This window comes from Heliangelus exortis, chromosome 8, assembly GCF_036169615.1.
Source record: "Heliangelus exortis chromosome 8, bHelExo1.hap1, whole genome shotgun sequence".
Lineage (NCBI taxonomy): Eukaryota > Metazoa > Chordata > Aves > Apodiformes > Trochilidae > Heliangelus > Heliangelus exortis.
Window position 1 is genome coordinate 25710622 of NC_092429.1, and position 22831 is coordinate 25733452.

Sequence of the window (22831 nt, forward strand, 5' to 3'; positions counted from 1 at the left end):
AGGCCTTGGGCACCCGCTGTGGCCATTTACTTCTTTCTCCATGTTGCTGGAGCATTATTTGTGGCACAGACTGCTGGTGACTTCTAATACTGGGCTGACTTCCCTATCAGCAAGAAAAAATAAGCAAATGCTTGTTCTGCTCAGGGCTATTTTCCTCTCTCTGAGTGATGTTCCCAGATGATTGATGCCTGGCTCTTTCCTCTTCAAAGCTGTGTTTGCACAGGTGAATCTTTCTCACCTTAAGTTGTAACTTAAACCATTTAAACATTGGCTTTAAATTTTTAAAATTATCTTAAACAAATCATTTTCAAAGGCAAACATAGCAATGCAGCAGATTTGTGTCAGCATTTTTTTCCAGCAAACACTGTTACCTGTGTGATCTCAACCCCATTTCCCTGAAGCAGATCTTCTTACCTTGAAGATAAAAATTCACCTTCTTTCATGTTCTTTTTACTGAGAAAAATCTGGTCAGTCAGCACAACGTGGATGAACTTGCAGAGGAAGCTGAATTCACTTCCTCTCCTTCCAGCACTGAGGGAATGGGAGGTTTGCTGAGTTAGGGATTAATGCTGGCTAAAGACATTTACTGAGACAATTGCTTGGGGAGGTTCAGTTGATAGCTAGGTCCCTAAACAAATCCATATTAAAAATAAACATTTCTTAGGAAAGAATTTGAGTGAACAATGCAACATACAAAACTGAGAAAGCTTCCAGTCTCTCCCCAGGCACTACAGACTGAAGAGAAAGGTTTACTATGTTTTCTTTCTAAGGCAGCTAGAAGGATTAATTTGGGATTAGTTCTCCAAACTTAGAATGATTCCAAGATCTGACGTTCAGCAGAGAAACCTTGGAAAACAGCAAGTGAAGAGTGCTCTGCAGTAGTGTTGGGTGTGGGAAGCTTTTTATTTAGTCAAGTGCAGTCCCATGCAGTCTCTGATGAAGTGAGCAAAGAGTCACTCATTTTAGCAAGATTTTAGTTTGTAATTTAAATTTAAGTAGATCATACCAGTTAAGTTGCACATGTAAGACCTATACCTCTCAATAAAAGTCTTAGGGAACACTAATAATCTGAAAATATTCCTGCAGAATAGTTTGGATGTGCAGTTTTACTTTTCATTAGAAGTTCTAGAGCAATAACTCACTTGTTTTCACAGAGCTGACTTCTCCCATACGGACATCCCTCCTGAGACAACAGAAAGATGAGGTAAAGTAATTTTTCAGAGGAAACCTACCACAATTTCTGGGAAGCAGCAACATCTTAGAAGGCCCTACTGCCTCATATATAGTAATGGGGGGGGGAGGGTTCTTAAATATTACCAAATTCTGCTCAGCCTTTTTTTTTTTTTCCTGATGGAGCTTGGATGCTCCAGACTAACACCAGTCACCAGCCCAGAAAAAAAGAGTCCAGTGGAAAAGCACTGAGTGTCCAAGCTGTGTGTTTATTCTCTGCAAACCACCTGTGCCTGACATAATGCCAGACTCAGTGCTGGCCTGTAATCTTAGGAACAAACACAGCAGTACCAGTGCTTAGCTCTCACCTACAAAACACTAATGCAAAAATACTGCAAAATACTACTGTAATTATTCAGCTTTCTTTACGTCTTAGTATTGGTCAATCAACTGCAGTCAGCACACCAGCAGTATTAGACACCCAAGTTTAAGACACTAGCAGAATGAGCATTTTAACAAGTTTACTCCCTTTTCTAAAATCAAGCATTTTAAGGTTTTGTAAGGTAGCCTAGAGCTCCTTTAGGGCAAGCTGTACCAGTCAGAAAACAGTTCACAACAGGCAAGAGTTTACAGATTTTTATTAGTTCCCATCAGTATCAGAAAAACATTACCAGTGTGGTAAAAACATCTTGGCTTTTTTAATGCTACTCATTGAAGTGTAACCCACTGTTCTGCAGTCTTCCACCTAAGACAGACATAAGAACCATTATAAGGCACCAAACTAGCACAAGAAAACTAGCACAAGAAGCTTTCTGGGAACAACTCAGACCTTGGATATCTCATCTCTATTCAGAAAGAGAGTTCAAGCTTAGGTTTGTCATCACTTGTTCCAGCAAATAAATTTCATTATTACTACAGCTGCACTCACCTTCTTGGTTTTCATGCAGGAGTTTTAAGTTGACTCCTCACCTAAAACAAGAAAACTCAATTAACATATGCAGCAGCACAGCAACTGACTGCCCACAGAAGCTTTGTAGCCTCAGAGAAAAGTGGAACGTAAATTGTGATATCACTGACATTCATTTGGCAGAATCAAATTTCATCAGTGGCTACAACTATTCCCACAAGTTCTCAACAGGATTCAAATGCTGTGTTATCTTACCCAGTGAGGCTCCAGACAGCGTGGTCCTTTCCTGAGAAAAGTAAGAAGCTGTTTCAGAATAAGACAATATAGGCAAGTTTAAATTATTTGCCTATTATTTGTCTATGAAGGATTTAGCTGGCAGCTGTTGAGACTTTCACCACTCACAATGGGATATATAAAGCTTCTAAATCCTAACTGAATTGCAAATACAGAACTACTAACACTAGAGGATTCAGAGAAAGGTACAAAGCTACTCCTTACTTTGCAGTACTCTCTCTCCACCAGAAAGTTGTATTTGGTGAGGGATATCTCAACTACCAGTTCCCACAGAAATACTGAAAACCTATAAAGTCTGTTGGAGGAAAGAAGTTTGTACAGCAACCATCTAGAACATTCGTGTACAGTCAACATGGCCAGGAGTAACAAAAAATTACTAAATAGTGACAAGCACAGCATAGAGAGTTGATGCCTTGGTTTTTTTTTTTTTAAATTCAGTGTAGTGTTGGTTCAAAGAACAGCCAGATACATCAGACTGAGTGATGACAGGAGTTGTTTGCTGCTGTGCATTGTTATACTACATTATCAACACTGCACTGGCTAACAGGTCTGCTGGCTGTTGTCTCCACAGATTCAGCCCCTTTAATAGTAAACACCAGTTTGTAGAGCCACTGAGGCCACATGTTGTTTGTATACAAACAACAATTACAACAAAAGGTATTTGTGTATCTGCTTAGAAAGAGCCCTTCCTATTTAAGTCTCACTTAGAACTACAAAGTGCATTCTTGCTCTAAGCACATCATGTTTATTCCCACAGTAGCCAAGTAGGATAATCAGAATTTAATAAAGGGAAGACAAATCAAAACTATTATTAAGACTCATGTTAGGCACCAACACCTAGGCACTTAGCACAAAGACAGTACTATTTCAGTAATTATCAAATATTGTACACTCTACACTTACCTCACACATAAATTAATCTTGTTTCTCACACAAGCTCCCCACAAGCTTCACTCTGTAACAAGTGAGATTGTATTAACACACTTCTCCTTGGCAGTGCTGCAAGATTTAAGTTTGAATGTGGGTACTGTTTCAGTGCAACAATCCTCCTCAGCCTTTTTCAGAGAGATTCCCATTGCTTAGAATTAATCATCACAAACAGTACACACTTAGAAAAGCTTAATGCTTTATTATTTTTCTCTTTAGAGGACCTGACCTCAGCTTTTCAGACCTTACTCCCAATCACATTTTCATTCTCATCACACAAAAGCTCTAATCTAACCATTAAGACAAATAATTCACCACAGTACTTCAATTACTGAAGATCAGTGCTATTCCCCACCAAAGCCCTTAATTTAGCAAACTGAAAGTTCAAAGTCCTGGCTTTGGTCAGCACGAGCTATACAGTGCCAGGTTATCACACATTCTTTCTAATCAACTAGGAATTCAAGTAGTCCGTAACAGTTACAACCAGTTTTCAACTGGTCCATACCTTGTTTTCAGTTACAGAAAGCAGTTAATATTTTCAAGTTGTTAAAAAAAAAAATCTTAAGGAAAGTGAAGGGAGATAGTTTATCAAAGAAAATGCATCTCTCACAAGGCATGCAGCAGTACTCCCATTCTCAAATCTAGGATACACACAAAAAATGGGAAGTCAGACCAATGCTGACATTATTTTAGAGCCTTGTTAAGAGCTCCATAAACCCCTCTGACCACTACACACTGTTATAATTATTGCTGTGTCCTATCTTTGGTCACCCAGTATGAGATTCAGGCCCCAGCACCTCAGGTGAGTGAACCCTGGAAGCTGCTGGCAACCCAGGGGCAGGAATTCCTCAAACCTTCAGCTGACTGCTGCAGCTATGATGCCATTACAGAGCTGTAACTCCCTCATCACTGTTCTGGGCATTTGTTGGGCACTTACTTTTTCTGCTGGCATTATCAGCACAACTTCCCAGCCTCACTGCACCATCTCTGGAAAAAAGCAAATCATCAGGACAGCACACGAGCAAGCACATGAGACTGACATCTAATCATGTGCCCCAAGTCAGATAGAGCTAATTGCAGACCTCCATGATCGAAGTCAAGGCAGTCAGATCTCATCACACAGGCAGCTCATATGGTCACAGAACAGCTATCTGGTTGAAGCTAAGAGGGCAAATACATAAATTGTGCTACTGGAGCAACTTTATGAGCTCCAGCCACGCAGCAGCTTAGCACAAACCACACTGTCCTGGTTGGGTCATGTGTCCTCCCCTGAAGCATCCTCCTGTTTTGGCTGAGATGCAAACAGCAGCAAACACTGCCCTCCTCTCTTACTCCTCCCCCCCTCCCCCCAGCATACATGCATTAAACACTTCACTTCTAGGCCTTTTCTTTATGCTAATACTTGCAAAGTTAAAAACAAGTACTTACATCACAATGATAAGCACTCTGGAAGCCTGCGAAGAAAAAGTCACTGTTAAGACAGGGTCCAGCAGGAAGTTTCACCACAAGAACAGTTCCAGAAATACTGTATCAGTGTTTACTCAAGCTTTGTCCTCATCAGGATCAGAGACCTGATTCAACATCATCTACAGTAATCTGCAAGCCTCCTCCAAGCCCTTCCATGAGGGGAGTCTATAGCCATCTCCCAGCATTCCACCCCAACACCCTTGATAAAAGGTAATTCCTCAACTCCAGACTACTGGAATTGCAGAAAGGAGAAATCCTCTTAATTGCAAAGTTCAGTGACTTGTTTTGTGTCAACATCTAAGTTGACTTACACCAGGAAAAGCATTTCAGATCCTAAATTCATTATACTGATACATTCACCATTTTAAGAGAAGTTCCAGAAACCCTTTGACACCACAAAACAATTATTCTGAAGCACCAGAGATCTGAAGGCACACTTAGGGTACTTAGTATCTTTCCTTCAGATTTTCCAGAGACAAATTTGATTTACAAACCCACTTACCACAAAAGCAAGCTAAGCTCAAACAAAGCACAGCCAAACATAGCATCCATCTAAAACGTTTTTCATTTACCTTCAACTAGGGAGGACTTGTCTTGACCATCAGTAACAGATGAAACAGCATCTCATGCTGCAGGCACAGGTATCCCCTGCCTAGGGCAGCCTGTAAAGCAACAGAACACCCAGTGGTGCTTGGAGCACTAACACCAGATTAACCAAGGTTTTCAGTTACTGAAAGAACGTTATTTACTGTTGCTTTTGCACAATTTCAGAAGCACAGCCCACTCCCATCTTTCTACTCATCCTACTAAATTGTTAGCATTTAGCCCATGAGGCAGGTTTTAAAAATACACTCAGAGCAAGAGACAGCAAGAGACCCCCTCTGCTTTCCCAAACTTGTGTCTTAAACTTAGCCAAAGGCACAGAAGGCTGCATCAGACAGAAGCGAAAGACAGTAACATGATCAACACGGGTCATCTGCTGAACTATGCAGTCATCACAAGCAGCCTTCTCACACGTCAGGGATCTCAAGTTCTACAGATGCAGAAAATATTTACCTTGCACAGCTTGTAGCTTCATCCCAAGTGCCTGCAACAAAGAAAAAAGATCCCCTCAGCCTTCATGGCCAAGCCTGCACCACTAAGCAAGAGATCCCAAGAGCAGATATATCAGATAGGAGCGAAAGACAAGATCCTGGTATTCTTCACAGGACACTCTGCTGAACTATGCCATCATCACTGTATCTGCATGGGAATAATGGTGACAAGCAACTATCTCTTGTGACAGCTTTGAAAAATTGAAGTTCTCACTATAAAGACAAATATTCGATTTTTTTTTTTTAATTTTTTTGCACAACATCAGCTGTTCGTGCACTTCCCTCTCATTCCACACATCCCACCTCTATGCTGCACCATTTTAAGAGCTCCATGAAAACTCCCTGCAAACACATTTCTTACCAGATGATGTTTCTGCTTCAAGCCTTTCGAGTGCACAATTCAAATCCTGGAAGGAAAAAAGGCTATGAGCAGTATATTCGGAAGACAAAACACCAAGGGGAATAATTTTAAGTTGCTGTGCCTCAGAAAGAAGTTTTGGTGGTAAAAGTGTTCATCACTCTCTTGGTCAAGAGTAGCAAATATTTGTCATCATTGTGGCACCAGTGGGAGTAATTCTGCCTAATGCCATTATTAGAGTAGAAGATGCTGTTCAAAGATTAGAAACCATTTTATGTTGAACCTAAGTATTTTATTACCTGATGAAGTAGCATTAAGCCTCCATATTTGGTGCCAGATCTGGAAGACATAAAACAGTTTCAGATGCTTATAGAGCTCAGGGTAGTCCCTCCAGCAGTGACACCAACACATAAAGCCTCAGCTGAGAGTTTTCAGAAATCACTTCTGTCCACTACTCTTGTACTTAAGTCATCATAGGCTCTCTGATTTAGCCAACATCAAGCACAACAGTTACAGGTTCTTTACTGCAACAAGTATTAGACAAAAACCACAAAACTTCACTGCTGCAGAAGGTGAAACAGCAGTAACAAAGGACAAAAAGTATCTAGGGTGGTACTGTAGTCTGGCTGGAGACTGGACCAATGGTTCTAAAACAGAAGTCCCCCCCACTTTCCAAAACAAAGACTGCATCAGAGTGAGAACTGCCTGAAGAGACACCTGGGGTGATGTTTGGAGTACAAACACTCATCATACTATTTCTCAAAGATACAAATCCCAGGCTAAATGGCCTAAGTCCATCCACATATTTCCCAATTTAAACTCTGTATTTCAGAAACAGCACCTACCTGTCTCGAAGCTGAATGTGTAGCTGGTGCATCTTGACACTGAGAACAGAAAAGTATGTTATTAGTTCCACTTCAAAAAATGAAGCTCTTTTATCTTTTGAAAAATGCTAAGTTAAATTCAAAACACCTGGAGCTTCACAGAAAAGCTCTCCCCGACAAAATTTACACTCCTGCTCTTTGTAGAGACAAAATAATCGCTAGTCCATATTTTTTAGCAGGATAGAACCACTGACGTGTTTTATTTTCAACAACTTTAACTTCACTGCGTAATCAGTCAGTCCGGCAGCCATGAATTCCAGCTCAGAGAAGACCACGTGGTGTCTCAGCCATGCTTAACACGCACCATTCCATGCCCAGCTCAGATATGTTGGTATTCATCACCCTCTCAGATGTCCCTACCAACATAGTTTTCATCATGTGCAGGCACACACAACTCCAAGGGAGCAATTCCCATACTCTGTTAACACGTGGTATTTAATCCTAGTCCTTAGAAAGCTCACTATCACCCGGAGTACATGACACCGGTAAAGCTGTCTCCTCGCTTACCATGGAACTATTCTGCAGGGAACACTTCCACAACAAAAGAGCTCTCCACAGCCCTTTTATTATTGCTTCCGATCAATAATTTACGGAGTAGTAGGCGACCCTTAACGTTAATACAACCTTTTGATTTCACATATATACCATATTAGCATTTACCGGTGAATCCCACCCTCCTAAAGTTTACTAGAAAGGAAAAAAAAAAAGTAAACGAGAAAGCTGAAGTTAAATCTCGACAGCTGCTACACAGCATCTCACATAATCTCCCAAGGTCATTTCCCATTGAAAAAGAACCTCATTGAAGAAGAGCCTGCAGGATGGGCCCCACTTCTCAGCGGGCTCTCCCGAGCTGTTTCCTAACCAAATTCGAGCCAAACGCCTCAGCCTCCCCGCAACACCCATGCCCGGGCACTGCCCGACCCTCCCTCAGCACCGCAGTTTCACGGGAAAGCCCCACCATCTCTCCGCCTGTGCGGAGCCTCCACGGGTAACCCTGTTCTACCCCTCCCCCGCGGTGCGGCCTCCCCTCTCCCCTTTCCCTCACACCCCACCCCGGAGCCGCCATGAGGCGCAGTCCTCTCAGACCGGCCTAGGCCGCAGGCCAGGCCCGACGCCCCAATCCACCTCCATCCTCCCCTGCCAGCGTTCACCCGGGACCAACCCCCAACCGAAGCGTCTCCACACGCTCTGCGCAAACAACGCGGGCCCACGCAGACCCCTTAACCCCGGTTCACCGGCGAAGCAGCGCCGAGCCCCTCACCCCAACGACACCGCAGGCGAAAAGGCCACAACGCTGCCTGCGGGCCCCTTATATAGCAGAGGCTGGGTCACGTGGCCGGGGAGCGGGGGGCGTGGCGTCGCGGGGGCGTGGCGAGGGGGCGCGCGGCGGTGGCGGCGGGGGAGCGATGCGTGCGGCGGCCGCACGGGCCGCAATTTTCTTCCGGGGCGCGTCCCGCTGGGGGGGGTTCGCTTCCGGGACGGCGCTGCGGGCCCTTCCCACCCCCGCCAGGTCGGTACCGGTGCGGCGGGGCCCGGCGAAGCGGGGCGGGGAAAGACGCGGGGAGGCCGGGCCCGCCCCGCCCGTCAGGAGCCGGCACGCCCGCGGGGGCCGGCGCAGAGGGTTCGCCGCCGCCCTCCTCCCCTCAGGGCCGCGGGGTAGGGGTCGCCGGGCCCGATCCCACCCCTCCCCGTCACCGGTCCCCCCCCCTTCCCTCCGGGGCTCGTCCCCTCCCTTCTCCCGGGGGGGGAGCGGCGCGGTGTCAGCCCCTGGCGGGGTGGCGGGGGGCGGTTATGGCCACCGGGGTTCGGGGAGGGCGGGGTTCGGTCCCCTGCACCCCCGGGGCTGCGGGAACTCCGTGGCAACTGTCAGGGCTGAGGATGAAATCGTCCCAACAGCGGGAGCCGGGGCCTGCATTGTGGTTTATGAGCGGTTAAGAGGGGGAAAAAAAAGGAGTCCTGTTCAGTTTGCTGTTTTAACTGAGGAGGGGGAAGGTGAGGAAGGCAGCGTCTCTTTCTTGGTTTGGGATTACCGGTGGGTTTATCCTTTTCCCATAGTAAAAAAGTAGTCAGGCTCAGCAGTCCTTGGCAATCCCAAACGCGGAAATTTTGCAGCCCCACCTCCCCAAGCCTGACAGTTCCCTGACAAAGGTTCTGTGTCTGCTGTGGAGGTTCTGTCCCAGCCCCTCAGCAGGGCCTGGGGGATGGAGAATTGCTGCTGCTCTCCGTGGTTCCGTTTGCCTCACCGGGGGAAAGGTGTTTTCTGTGCTGAGTAAGGCCAAGTCTCTGCTGATGACACTTCAAATGGTAAAAACAGAAGTGTCTCAGTGTGTTCTCTATGAAGAGCACTGCTGAGGAGGAGATCCTGCAATTAAAGGCTGAGGTGATGAATATGTAGCCAAGAGCCAGTGAAGACAAAAAAACTGAGATGTCCTTGCCCTGCCAGCAGTGTGCCTGTGACAGACCCCTTGGATAGACACGTCCCTGGGAGGACCAAAATCACCTTCTGATGAGGCTGGTTTGAACCAAAAAGAAAGATTTCCCCCTCACCAGCCTCTGGCTAAGGCTGTCCCCAAAGTGTGTCATAAACAGATCTCACATTTCCTCCATGCTGAGGGAACCCATGCTCTGTGGGTCCTTTTCATCTGCCAGCAGCTGCTGATGGATTTTTCCCATCCTTCAAAGCAGAATCTCACAAAATATTTTTCTGTGATCCCCGGGCAGCTGACTTCTGCCTGGGGCTGTACACAGCCGTGCTCAGCTTCTGATAATTTTTTTATTTTTTCTCTTTCTGTACTGAGTTGACCCCACCAAGGTGTGAACTGCCTGTATGAGCCAACCTCGGCACTCGCTGCCTCCCCAGGGGTGCTTCACCTCCCAGGGGGTGCCTACCCACCCTCTGCTTGCCTTAAGAGAATGCAGGGTTTTTTTTCACTTCAGAAACTGGCATTTTGGAAAGATGATGAGGTCACAGGCTCCACAGTCCTGTAAACATTGGCTCATACGTGATTTTGGCCATGTGAGAGTTCCTAACAGCATAAGTGAGACAGCTTGTGTCAGATACACCAGCCCCATACAAGAGAAAATGGATTAATTCTGGTTACTTATGCTTCCATTTTTTATGTTAACGACCATGCTGACCTCAGGGGAAAATCATTTTGATAAGATTCCATGTTTCTCTGTGGTTTGGGGTGGGATGTCAAGTAATGGTTAGCTAATCCTGCTGCTGTAGCCTTCTGCCAAACAAAGAATGATGTTCTTGACGTTCCTGATCATGCTCAGGAGAGTCCTCTCTGCTACATTTTTTCTTTTCTTTTTTTCCTTCTAAAGGGGAAGGGGGCAAAAAGTTTTGAGGCCTTCTTACAACAACAGAAGAAAAAAGAAAAACAACAAGATAATAGCCCCACTTGCTCCCCTTTGTGTGCTACTTTTAACGTTACAGGTAAGACAGATTTTCTGTGTCACTGTGCTTTGTGCATTTGAAGCTCTGCTCTAAATATTGTGTTAATGCAGAACTGTGTGCCCTAGTTCCTTGATTTTTGTGGCTTTTATTGCTTTGTTCTAAAGAAGGGGGGGGGGGGGGGAAAGAAGCCTTAAGACACGGGGGCTGTTAAACTGCACTTCTGAGAAGTTTTGTGCACCCTGGAAACACGCAGTTGTTCAGGAATCTCCTTGCTTGCCTTCAGGAGATTGACAGGCTGTCCTGCAGCCTCAGGTTTAGTAACATGTTTTGCCAAGTTTTTGCCAAGTCAGCTTGGCTGTATGGACATGTGCTATCCTGCAGTGTTCATAAATGCTTTAAAAAACAGAGCTCTCCAGAGGCGTGGATGCTTTCCTGTGTGCCAGTCCCTTCAATTTGGAGATTTCTCAGAGTAGGCTCTATGGCTCTTGGTATTCCCAGCCTGCCTGAAGTTGTTTTGGTATCTGCAGCACTCTGCTTAATCAACACTTCAGATGCCATCCAGCTTGGAAGCCATTCATGCTGTGAGTGCTCTCTAATAAACTTACTTACTTTCCTCCTCCCCTCCCCCCTTTTTTTTTTCCTTTTTAAGCAAGTTTACATCTAATTTTGGCTCATTCCAAATTTTTACCATATATGGTCAGGGCTCCTTTTCAAACTTTGTCGAAATGAAATGTGATGGTTATAGAAAAAATGAATTAAGGAAGGGAAATGAGGAGAGCTCATTTGTTAATCCCCATTGTTCCCAAGTTGTCTGTTGCTTTGTGCAGTATCTCAAACCACACACACGTCAGCTGATTTTGCCAGAGAGTCACTTGTGCCCAGTGGGTGGCCTGATATGCTGGTGTTCCCAGCTGGATTCTGCTCTTTTTCTTTCACCCTCCTGTTATGTATTTTCTGCCATGTTTAAAAAAACACCACCGATAATTAATATCTTTGTTTTAATGATGTACTTAAGATGACTTGAGGTCAAACGTGTGGCAGTCAGCTTTTGAAAAGTCTCTGAGGAGGATTTAGGTCCCAGCGTCTCCTTCCTGATTCCTGTTCTATAAAGGAAGGATAACAACATTACTTTCCCTTTCCAAAGTGCTTGGAAGGTACAAGTGCAAAGTATTTTAATCCATTATGCAATCAGTTGCCTATTTTTAGTACCTGAACCATTTTTAATGTTCTTTTTGCAATGCAAATTTGCTTCTATTAAGTCTGACAGAACGAACTGTTTCAAGCACTTAAGCCACAAGGAACAGGGAGTGGGGGATATGCTGGGGACTGGTTTCATGCAGCTCTTGTGGAAGGTAGGGTACAGCACAAAAGGATCAGAGAACTCCTGCGAGACGCTTGCAAATTAAACGGTGAGAGACTTCTCTTCAAATCCCAGTGTTTCAAACTGCATGAAAGGAGGTGAAAATACGTTTTATATGCAAAAGATAGACAAGCTCAGTTAATGATGGTATTTCCCCTCCTCTTTCCAGTAGGGCGGTGCACCTGCAACTGGGACAGCTATGGAGAAGAGCGGGAACATTCAGCTGGAGATTCCTGACTTCAGCAACTCTGTCCTGAGCCACCTGAACCAGTTACGCATGCAGGGTCGCCTGTGTGACATTGTGGTCAATGTCCAGGGGCAAGCATTCCGTGCTCACAAGGTGGTGCTGGCTGCCAGCTCGCCCTACTTCCGAGACCACATGTCCCTGAATGAGATGAGCACCGTTTCCATCTCTGTCATCAAGAACCCTTCTGTTTTTGAGCAGCTCCTCTCCTTTTGTTACACTGGCAGGATATGCCTCCAGCTGGCTGACATCATCAGTTACCTAACGGCCGCCAGCTTCTTGCAGATGCAGCACATCATAGACAAATGCACACAGATTCTGGAAGGAATTCATTTCAAAATCAACGTGGCAGAGGTGGAAGCAGAGTTGAGCCAGACCAGGACAAAACATCAGGAGAGACCACCGGAGTCTCACCGGGTGACGCCGAATCTGAACCGTTCTCTGAGCCCGCGTCACAACACCCCAAAGGGGAGTCGCCTGGGCCAGGTCAGCACAGTGCTGGATATTAGGGAGCTCAGCCCACCCGAGGAGTCCACCAGCCCCCAGATAATCGAACAGAGCTCAGATGTGGAGAGCAGGGAGCCCATACTACGGATTAACAGAGCAGGACAGTGGTATGTGGAGACGGGAATGGGAGACCGCGGGGGACGGAACGATGATGACATGAGGGTGCTGGGAGGAGTACGAATTAAAACAGAGAACCTGGAGGAGTGGCTTGGAGCAGAGCATCAGCCCTCAGGAGAAGATGGGAGCAGTGCTGAGGAGGTCACTGCTATGGTGATAGACACCACGGGCCACGGACCAATGGGCCAGGAGGCTTACGCCTTAGGCTCGTCTGGGGCCAAAGTGGTCAGGCCAACCAGCAGTGAGATTGACAGGTGAGTTCCTTTTAACTGCTGATCATCTTTGTAAAAGGAGGTGGTGCAAGATCTTCCCTTGGATGGGTTGGATTGGTCTCTTGGGAACTCTTCCCCCCTTCTGTTGCCCTTGGCCATCTTATACATGAATGCTGAAGGGATTTTTTTCTTGGTGTTAGGAAGCATATCCAGCTTGGGCTATAGTATGTTGGCTGGGTGATGATCAGAGCAGGATCTTCAGGTACAGGCTAGCTCGGGAAATAAATTATTAGCACTCAGAGGTACATAGGTTGGGATTTCTATCTCTTGTGTAGCTGAGGTGGAGCTTTTGTCTACAGTTGAGTCTCAGTAGGTATCGTGCTCAGCATCGGAATTAACAAGGTCATGGACAATGTGTGGTACTCAAAGTGTCACTGCAATGGTGCCTTGTGGCCTGAACATCTGGGGGTCTTTCTGTTGGAGAAACAATCTTGTCACCAGCTGTAGGTCAAGAGGAATTCTTCCTGGTAGTCCAGGACAGTGGTGAGTCATGGGTTTACATCTTCTGAAGCAGTTGAAGTAGGGAGCTTGTCAGCCTCTGCTGTTGTTTTGATTTGTACCAAAGACCAGAAAAGCCTCTACTGAAAATAGGTGGTGACATCTGCTGTGTTTTGATTCTCCATCCATTTGCTTCCCCTCCACTCCAATATTTGGTTCCTCACCCTTCGTTCAGGCCAGATAACAGATCTGATAAAGGCAGAGCTGTTGTGTTTGGGGTTTTGTATTTGGGGGGTTTCCCCCCACATCTGCCTTTCTTCTAGTTCAGTCCCACTGGTCCCACAAGCAGGAGAACCACCTGGAAACAGTAGATATTCTGTCACTTGTCACTTACTAAATGCATGTGTGAGAATGATCTTGAACTGGTCCCTAAGGGAGTAATCCTTTCCTAGTTCCTTAAGTATTTTCCAAGGATCAGCTGGTCTCAAGCATCTCTTTTTGCACAACACTCCATATCCACTGTTTCCCACCTGGAGTCCATCACATGCCTTGAAAGGGGGAGGAGGGTGCGGGATGCTGAATGAGAGAGGTGCCCTTAGAGGAATGGTTTCTTCTGGTGGGCACCTGCTGAGTCAGTGGGCTCATGTTGGTTAACTTGAGGTAGTGACCGAAAAGCTCTCTCTTACTGAACTGGAAGCCAAATGACTCAGTTTTATTTTTCAGATGTTAAGACTGAAACCACAGACCAGTCTGACTTGGTTTTTCCTTTATGCTTGCGCTGTTCCACCTCCCGTGTGTTAGCTGGTGAGGATGAAGAGATGCTATACAGGTGCCTCTATTGCTCACCCGTTGTTCTAAACACTGTAGTGACCTGTTACCCATTAAATACTCCCTTTACACTCTTCCCCCACCCCACAGATTCAGCCCCTCTGGCAGCATGGTTGCTGTGGCTGAGCGGTACAGATCAAAAAGCGAATCTCCCGGGCGGATGGATGAGCCCAAGCAGCCCAGTTCCCAGGTAGGCAGATGAAGAAGCTTGCAAGTAAATCTTGGCATTGAAGGTGAAGCAGTCTGTGTCGTGATGAAGTGTGTGATATTTTAGATTTGCAAGCAATACTCTGTGTGAAACAAGGACCTCTTACTGGAGCAAAAGGTTTAGTTGCTCACTCAGGGAGCGTGTGCTGTCCGTATATGATTTAAAACTGATTTTGGCCATCACTTGGGATTTCAGCCAGATACCTGGAGAACATGAGGAGTTTCTCTTGTTGTCTAAGGGCATAAATGTCAGCCCTTGTTCTGGGCAGGCCACCAGTTCCTGAGGAGAAACCCTGTTTGCCTGCAGAGTTGGAAATGCCCCAAAAACACTGACAGCAAATCCCTGAGCCGAGAGAGGAGGTGTTGGCTTCTGGGGATGACTGAGGGGTGGCAACAGCTGAACCATTCCATGCCAGTTCCAAAACCATTCTGACAAGCCCTCCAGGCACTACACCAGTAAACCTTCAGGGCAGAATGTCAAAAGGCTGTGGGTTTGTACAGAGGTCTCTGCCCTGTCCCCAAGGGACTGTGTTGCACAGCAGAATTTGCAATGTAAAGTAGATAGGAAATCTGCTTTCTTGGGGTACAGGCATAATTTTGGTTATGAGGGTGAGAAACACAGAAATGCAGGAGAGCAATTGACTGCAGGGTGCAGCATAGTGGGGCATGGTGGTACCACCTGTGCCTTGTCATTTTGATTTAATTTTTTTTGTTGTTGCATAGTCAGTATTGCTGTGCCACTAGTGCAAGTGTATCACCCAACACTATAGGAATCCTGTTGCATGCCTGGCAGATAAGTAACACTGCAGTTTGTAATCAAATGACTTCAGTGAAGACAGGCAAGGAATTACCAGGCTGCTTTTCCCTTGAGTAAGACCAAGTGAAGCAAAGGAAAAAAAATCATGATTGATGGCTGCTGACTTCGTAACACACTTCCATAAAACAAAAGATACCTTTTTGTTCCTGTTTTGACAAAGCTTTGTTTTTTATGCTCAGAATACATTTAGGATATTCCAGGTCAAACTAACCCTCCAGGGCAAATGCAGCATACAAAGCAATTTTAGCTCAACATACAGAAAAACTGCTGTTATTTCTCTAGTGTGAGATGGCCTCAAAGGTAAAACCATAGGGCTACCACGTACAGGCAAAGTATCATCATAGAACCATGGAATGGTTTGAATTTGAAGGGACCTTAAAGACCATCTAGTCCAACAACCCTCTACCATGGGCAGGGACACCTCCAGGTTGCTCCCAGCCCCATCCGACCTGGCCTTGAACACTTCCAGGGATGGGGCAGACACAGCTTCTCTAGGCAACCTGGCCCAGTGTTTCACCACCCTTACAGTGAAGAATTTCACCTTCCACTCTTCTGGTATTGCCATATTGATGCTACAAAATAGCCAGTCCATGATCTCTTCCTCTATAGAAGAGTGGAAAACAAATACCACAACTTTGTGCTTACTCCTTAGCAGCTCACCAGTGCTTTTGTGTCTGGATTCAGCAGCACCTGGCACAATGCCACCACTGCTGTCACCTGTGCAGCCCTGGCACTGGAGGAGGGGCCCTCCTGCTGTCACACTGGTTGCTTGTCTGTGTTTGGCATCATTGGGAAACAACCGGTGCAAGGCTTGGGAGTGCAAATGCTGCACCCTCCAGCACAGAGGCATTCAGGAGACTCTGCTCATTCTGAGCATGACAGCCCAGAAGTGGCTGTCCTAAAGCCCAAGCTTGTGGCTCAGAGTTTCTCTGGGCTGTTTAGGTCTCTGGCACAGAAAATAATGAGCCAGTGAGTCCTTGCTATGTGACTTGTGCCAGGCACACTATCTCTCTGTGCTGCACATCCTGCACCACAGGGCTGGGACGGGTCACATGGCCATTTAGGCAAATGTGATTCATTATAAATAAATACCCATGTCAAGTGACACTTGAGGAGTTTCAGATAGCATTTGTAGTTTATTTCATCTTTGTTTTACTGCAGGCTCGTTAACTGGTTTGGTTTTTTGACCTTTAGAAAGTAAAAAAAAAAAAATTAAAAATGCAGTCTACAGTATTTTAATTAAACTGACTCAAAAGTGATGTCTATTGGCACATTTGATCCACAGCTCTGTCGGTGGCTGAGCACCCTCTTGACAAGGGCTGTTTTGTCTTCCCCAGATCTAGTGAGTGACTTGGCAGAAGGGGCCCTCATAGCAGAGGTTTCTAATTGATTGCTCATTTGTCTTCAGCCCCAAGGCTCCAGTTAAGTGCTTAAATGTGTGCTTGAGGTTGAAGACATTAGCGCTGCTGATTTCGAGGTTTGGCACGGCCTTCCCCTGTTTTACTGCCTGGATTTGGGCCCGATCTTTCTCGCAATTTGTTTCTGACTGCTGGTTATTTCAGTCCCTGCTGTTGCCTTTGCAGGGGGAGGAATCAGCCATGCTGGGAGTGAGCGGTTACGTGGAATACCTCCGGGAGCAGGAGGTTTCGGAGCGCTGGTTCCGCTACAACCCGCGGCTCACTTGCATTTACTGCGCCAAATCCTTCAACCAGAAAGGCAGCCTGGACAGGCACATGCGTCTCCACATGGGCATCACCCCCTTTGTCTGCCGCATGTGTGGGAAGAAATACACCCGGAAGGATCAGCTGGAATATCACATCCGCAAGCACACAGGCAACAAGCCCTTTCACTGCCACGTCTGTGGCAAAAGCTTCCCTTTCCAGGCCATCCTCAACCAGCACTTTCGCAAGAACCACCCCGGCTGTTTGCCTCTGGAGGGGCCTCACAGCATCTCTCCCGAGACCACCGTCACCTCCCGGGGGCAGGCAGAGGAAGAGTCCCCCCCTCAGGAGGAGGCGGTCGCTGTGGGGGAGACGGCACAGGGATCTGTGTCCACAACTGGGCCAGATTGAAACAGGGCTGCAGAGGCTGGGGAGAAAGGACAGTCTTCCCAATTTTGGCTCTGAAGAGTCAGCACCAACCCAGCAGGCTGGTACTGTTAATTTGTGCAATGCCACCATTGGACAGAAGGAAGCTCCCAAGATGTTGCCAAAATTGCAAAATCTTTCTCTCTCTCTCTTTCTCTCACAAATCCACACACGTTTGAAGTTTTTCTCCCTTATTCCTTCTTCTCTTGGAGGAAAACAAAACAACTGTGTCAATCAACTTCTTATTCAGGGATCGACAGGATTTTAAATTTTTTAATGTTCCATAGTGATCTGGGACGAGCAGTCATTTGTATTTCTCAACAGCATTTTGGCCCAGCAGGTAGGTCCCCACCAGCCACCAGCCTCTCCTGCGGCCTCACCGAATCTGCTGGTCCAGCTCAAGGGGAGAGCAGGTATGAGGTACCATTGCCTTTCTCCCACCTCCCCCAGGTAGCTGCCACGTTAAAGAAAATGAAAAAGACTGTCGTGGTGGAACCTGCCTTGCCCAAGCATATTTATCCTCGTCTTATTTTTTGGCGTGTGTCTTTTTACCTTTTTACTTAGACTTTCTTTTAGGGCTCTTGGCTCGCCTCTCCCAGGCGCACAGCCTTCGAGGCCCCTTTTTAAAAGCGTGCAGGGCTATAAAGCGATGTTCTAGAGGTCAGCAAAAATTTGAAGCACTTCAGCTACTGAAAGTGAAGTTGAGCAGCTGTGAGGTTTGCATGACTCGCGCTGGGAGAAGGGTTGGAGGGGTCTTTTGGAGGAGGTTGGCCTTTGCTGTTGCAGATCCAGAAAGTTCAGAGCACTCCGATGTCCTGGCCAGTGCACTGCTGTGTGCACTTCGAGTGTTGCTGAGCATTAGAAAGAATTTTTCTGGACTGTGGACTTAGAGGCTGGCTACCAAAGTTGTCCTTCACCCCTGCTCTCCCCTCGACACACACTTGATCTTTTATAACAGCAATATGGTATAGTGAAATACTATCATCCCACCTGAGCAGTCGTGGGTGGTTGCTTTTAAACTTGTTTCTACAGACTAGTTTGATAACTTTTTTTATCAATGAAATGCAAAAAGAAAACAAAACCCTACTTTTATTTCCTTGTAACGGTTCGGGAAACCTAAAAGTGAATGGTTCCTAGAGCAATCACAACTCTGTCCCCTTGCATGGACTTAAACTTTTGTAATCTAAGCAGCTCTGATGTTTAGAGCAGGTTAAGCAAACCCAGAGACATCCCTGCCTGTGCACTGTGGGTGTTTGCACATACTTACATGTTTCATAAGCAGAAAAGCATGTGACAGGTAGGTAAGTGCAAATATCCGTACATCTTTTGAAGAAGTCTTTTAAAAAATATGCAATACTTGGAGAGTTTTTTCTGGTTCTGATGCCGAGTTGTTCGTGGTGGAAGGGGAAAATGAATGACAGGTTGTGCAGATTTGGTCTGGGAGAGGAAGTTTGGTTGAAGGAGTTCTCTCGAGGATGCATAATGTATACAATAAGGAAGGATGAAGTTCTGAGTCTTAAGGTGATGGGAGGACCAATGAGACATTGGAAAAGGAACAAACTGCGTCTTGCTTTGGCAGACCAAGCCAGGTGAGCAGTGAGCATGGGCTTGGAGGGCAGAAGACTTGCCAAGTGAAAATAAAGCTTGCCCTATAGTCTGACTAGACAATTTGGGGCACACGAAACTAGAGGATCTTCCAACCCAAATTATTCTGTGATACCCACCTTGCTCTCCCCACCTGCAAACTGGGACTTGGAATCATTTTCCCGCCCCTTCACAGGGGAGAATTTGGAGAGGGATGATGTATTCTTACCTTGCTTTGTATATTTTTCTCTGAAGTGATGGGTCTCACTGTTCCTCCCACATCTCTCCAAAAGCAGATGTGGCTCCAAAGTGGGGTTTTTTTGGTGTGTGTGTGGGCAAGGGAAGGACTTGGTGCCAGGATCACGTGTAACAGGGGTGTGTGCTCCTTAGGCAGGAACCCTTGTAAGTGTTCTGAGCCAGGCACCCATAAAGTACAATTTCATTGAACATTTCAAACAGGAAAGCTGATAATTACATCTCTGTTTTCCTGTCCCTTTTTCTTCCTCTCCTGTCAAGTGCACCGGCTCGCAGTGAATGATTTTCTAAGCAGCCACCTGAAGGACCAGCCCTGTTGGGTTTCCTGTCAAAGGTCAAACAGGATTGTACCAAACAGTAAAGGTTACCAGAGAGCAGTTGCAGAAGATGAGAGATAAAAGGGTGGCTAAGGTAGGTTTTGTTGCAATCAAGGTGCAGGGAGGAGTGGAGATGTGCAGAGTATGCTGCTTTAGTCATAGCTTTTGAAGTTACCAAAAATCAAAAAGAAACAAGTTAAAAACTTCTAAATCCTATCCTGTTCACACTAGAGAGCATCAAAAGTTACTTTTTAGTTGCTTAAAAGATTTTTAAGTGTTTAAAAATAGAACTTTTAAAAGAATACTACCAAACTATAAAAACATAAAATTATTTATATACATATATTATATATAAATATAGTGGGAAAGTTTCCCTGCTAAGCTTGCTGTGAAGATAAGGGTGAAGGTGCAGTAACTGCTAAATAAGCAACATTTTTCTGAAACAGATGGCAACCCATCCATCAAGCATAGCGATGAAGGGCTGACATAAAACGGCGAATGCCTTTGGTCATATGACAGAGCTGTGAGTTTCTTGAGCAGGTTTTTGTGTACTGTTGTGATACTGTGAACAGAGGAGCATCCTAGCAGTCCAGGATGCCAGCAGTGTGTCCCATTTTACTGATTCTCTTATTTTCAATTGGCCTGGTGAAAAACATGAATTGGTCCTTCATATCGTACTAGGCTAGTCTGAAAACAAAGCTTGTGAAAGAATTGGGGTTTTTTTTCCTCTTATGTTTTGGTTTGGTTTTTTTGTTTTGGGTTTTTTGGGTTTGTTTTGTTTTCTTTTCTTTTCTTTTCTTTTGGTGCAGAGGTTGCCACTGTATAAACAATCATTTCTGATTGCATGCAAAAGAGCCAATATTCTTGCCTGGGCCTCGCTGAGGTGAAGTTTATAGCTTGTAGCTAGAGTCAGTATAAGGTATGGTAGTGGGAATCATTTTAATATTATTTCTGTACATTTAATGGATGTGTATGTATGTGTGGGAATCATGGTGTCTGTAATGTTTTCTTGAACAGCACTGAAAGCAGTTTAGGCCCAGCTGCACTAGAAGGTGCAGTTCAGAGGAATTGTTTCTTAATCTTCTCTTTCAGTCGTTGATTTCTTCAGTGCAGATAAAGCCAAGGTTTGAGGAAAAAAAAAAAAAAAAAAGGGTTGGAGGTCATATACAGTATGGAAAACCTTATGTGAATTTTCTGGCAGTGGTGTAGCTACTTGGAGCTGCTCTCCATAGCAGAGTGATCCCATCTTTTGTTTCCTCTCCATTGCCAAACCATGTAGCTCCTGACAGTTGCACTGATGCTGTGGAGAGTCAGATGCTAACTTTCCAAATGTGAATGCTTCTGCAATGAGTTGAGGCATGGCTTTGCATTCCCACGTCTAGCTGCAGCTTTCTCCCCTCTGCCAAAACTGTGATTTCAACTGTGATTTTAGGAGGATGTGAAGAGAGCTCTGTTGTGTTTTAATACCTCTGTATGTAACATTTCTCTCCTCTTCAGAGTTAGGACAACAAGGGGAACACTCTGCTTCTGCAGTTTTCTTTCTCACAGGAGGAACACATTTCTTAGTTCTTTGCTGTGGCAGAGAAATCTTCCAAATGTGAAGTGTTGCAGTTATTTCCTCGAACCTGCAAAAGGCCCCTGTGCCAAGTCACAGCAGAGTGACATGACATTTGCTATGTCCATTTCCTGCTGCTGCCAGGTTCCCTGTGAATAGCTGTGAAAATAACCAGAACTCTGTTAATTCTGTGCTGCTGCTTTGAGAAGAAGCTAAAAATCTTCCTTTTTGGGAGTGATGTGAAGCTGGGAGAGGAAAAAAAAGGAGGTCTTTTTGCTTTCTTGCAAAATGAAGGTGGTAAAGCAAACTTCTTTCCAGCAGCCAGACAGAGAGGGATGGTCAAGGAGGCTTCTTGAAGTGTGAATTTATAACAGGAGGCTGAGAACACACTTAGAACCTTTTACTAACATCCAGGGATATCACACCCTGGTAGGAGTTGGAGCAGCCAGTGTAGGTGGGCAATCCCTCACTTGTCCTCCCAGCATTGTCTGGTCCTTTACCTGCATCTTCTCTTCAAGCTGTGATCTGTGTCATTTAACTTTCAGAAATTCAGGGTGGCTGAAGGGCAGGAAGAATAGAAAGAGTTTTGTGTCTGCTGCTCTTTTAAATCCAGCCAAGGTCACTGGTGACTGTTCCCATCCAACAGGTATTCCAGAGCTTGAACTGCATTTGGAACAAGCTGCAGACTTGCTGGAGAGCCCAGCAGGCTGGGCTTGGGAAGGAGGGCACAGAGCCAGGATTTCAGCTCTCAGTGTGATCAGGGTTGAAGTAAATGGACGGGACAGATCTCCTGATTGTCCTGTTCTTGGTCTGTGAGAGCTAAGTGACTCTGTTTCCCTGGGCAGGCCATACCATGCCTCGTTAATGTTATTTAAAAGTGTGATACCCAGTTGGATAAATGATTCAAAGCACTCTGCCTTCCAGCAGAGTTCTTCTGCCACCTTGGGGCAGATTCAGCCTTGAGGATGCATTTGCCAGAGCAGAGCTGGAGCTTTTATTTGCTGCTGACTTCCTCTCTCCTGCAGAACCCAAAGTATAAATAGGACAGCTGAAAAAGTGCAGTTTGTTTGGATGGAAGGCAGCTTGTGAGGTAGACTCTGTCATGCATATTTAAAACCAACAAAAATCAGTACTCCTTCAACTTATTATTTAAACTTCATCAACATCTGCTCTTTGATCCATGACATGCTGGCCAGTTTAGTCATATCAGCATCCGAGTGTTTCTGCAGATTAGTGACACCAAATGCTGTTCTTGCTTTACTGGAAATATTTTTGGGATGCAAGAAGTCAAGGAGCAGCAATTCAGGAAACTTCTATTTTTTGTCAAGGCTTGGGCTCTGAACTTCCCCTGAGCCCATAGCTAGGGCTGCAGTCAGAGAGTGTGAGGTCTTGCAGTGGAGCTGCCCCTGACCACCAGTGTAGCCTCATCTGGTGCTAATGATATCCTCAAGGATGAGCATTCCTCCTGTTACAAGGTGAGATCCATGCAGAGAGTTTTGATGGCTTCAGTGGAAGGTCCTAAAGAGGAGCTAAGTAGATGTATTTAATGTAAAGGATGTTTTAATGTAAAATACATACATATATATGTATTTACATTTTTATATATATTTGTAACCAAATAAAAGCTAGAACTATGCAAACACTACTGGCTGCTGCTTGAAACTAACGTCTTACCGGAACATTTTGGAATAGAGTAGATTAAGAGTAGATTTGGGGTTTGTTTGTTTGTTTGTTTGTTTGTT

General features: G+C 45.5%; 1 protein-coding gene, 1 long non-coding RNA gene and 7 other non-coding genes across 20 annotated transcripts; 1 reads left to right on the top strand and 8 right to left on the bottom strand.

Moving 5' to 3' along the window:
- Positions 1-1791: 1791 nt before the first annotated feature.
- Positions 1792-7602, bottom strand: LOC139799283 (uncharacterized). Of its 8 annotated transcripts, XR_011727215.1 has the most exons (11): positions 7063-7602; positions 6517-6556; positions 6221-6266; positions 5822-5852; positions 5338-5427; positions 4727-4752; positions 4236-4285; positions 3275-3326; positions 2333-2363; positions 2099-2139; positions 1792-1915 (listed from the first exon to the last, which is right to left on the bottom strand). It is a non-coding gene; the product is annotated as an uncharacterized lncRNA (long non-coding RNA). The 8 variants fall into 8 exon arrangements; XR_011727214.1 differs by having other exon boundaries at positions 1792-2139; XR_011727211.1 differs by having other exon boundaries at positions 2099-2363.
- On the bottom strand, positions 2206-2281 carry LOC139799450 (small nucleolar RNA SNORD47). Its single transcript, XR_011727270.1, has one exon. It is a non-coding gene; the product is annotated as a small nucleolar RNA SNORD47 (small nucleolar RNA).
- LOC139799444 (small nucleolar RNA SNORD79) lies at positions 3397-3475 on the bottom strand. The gene has a single exon (XR_011727264.1). It is a non-coding gene; the product is annotated as a small nucleolar RNA SNORD79 (small nucleolar RNA).
- On the bottom strand, positions 5691-5773 carry LOC139799454 (small nucleolar RNA snR60/Z15/Z230/Z193/J17). Its single transcript, XR_011727274.1, has one exon. It is a non-coding gene; the product is annotated as a small nucleolar RNA snR60/Z15/Z230/Z193/J17 (small nucleolar RNA).
- LOC139799452 (small nucleolar RNA snR60/Z15/Z230/Z193/J17) lies at positions 5925-6010 on the bottom strand. The gene has a single exon (XR_011727272.1). It is a non-coding gene; the product is annotated as a small nucleolar RNA snR60/Z15/Z230/Z193/J17 (small nucleolar RNA).
- On the bottom strand, positions 6339-6420 carry LOC139799443 (small nucleolar RNA SNORD24). The gene has a single exon (XR_011727263.1). It is a non-coding gene; the product is annotated as a small nucleolar RNA SNORD24 (small nucleolar RNA).
- Positions 6631-6697, bottom strand: LOC139799457 (small nucleolar RNA SNORD75). The gene has a single exon (XR_011727277.1). It is a non-coding gene; the product is annotated as a small nucleolar RNA SNORD75 (small nucleolar RNA).
- On the bottom strand, positions 7412-7489 carry LOC139799451 (small nucleolar RNA SNORD74). The gene has a single exon (XR_011727271.1). It is a non-coding gene; the product is annotated as a small nucleolar RNA SNORD74 (small nucleolar RNA).
- An 816-nt stretch (positions 7603-8418) lies between the features above and the next one.
- Positions 8419-22831, top strand: ZBTB37 (zinc finger and BTB domain containing 37). Of its 5 annotated transcripts, none has more exons than XM_071751098.1 (5): positions 8419-8611; positions 10429-10540; positions 12034-12983; positions 14358-14457; positions 16875-22831. In XM_071751098.1, the coding sequence occupies exons 1-5, from the start codon at positions 8508-8510 to the stop codon at positions 17361-17363; spliced, it is 1755 nt and encodes a 584-aa protein (XP_071607199.1). In that variant the 5' UTR covers positions 8419-8507; the 3' UTR covers positions 17364-22831. The 5 variants fall into 5 exon arrangements, with proteins under 5 accessions (XP_071607199.1, XP_071607200.1, XP_071607203.1 ...); XM_071751099.1 differs by having other exon boundaries at positions 8459-8611; positions 12031-12983; XM_071751102.1 differs by lacking the exon at positions 8419-8611 and adding an exon at positions 8621-8757.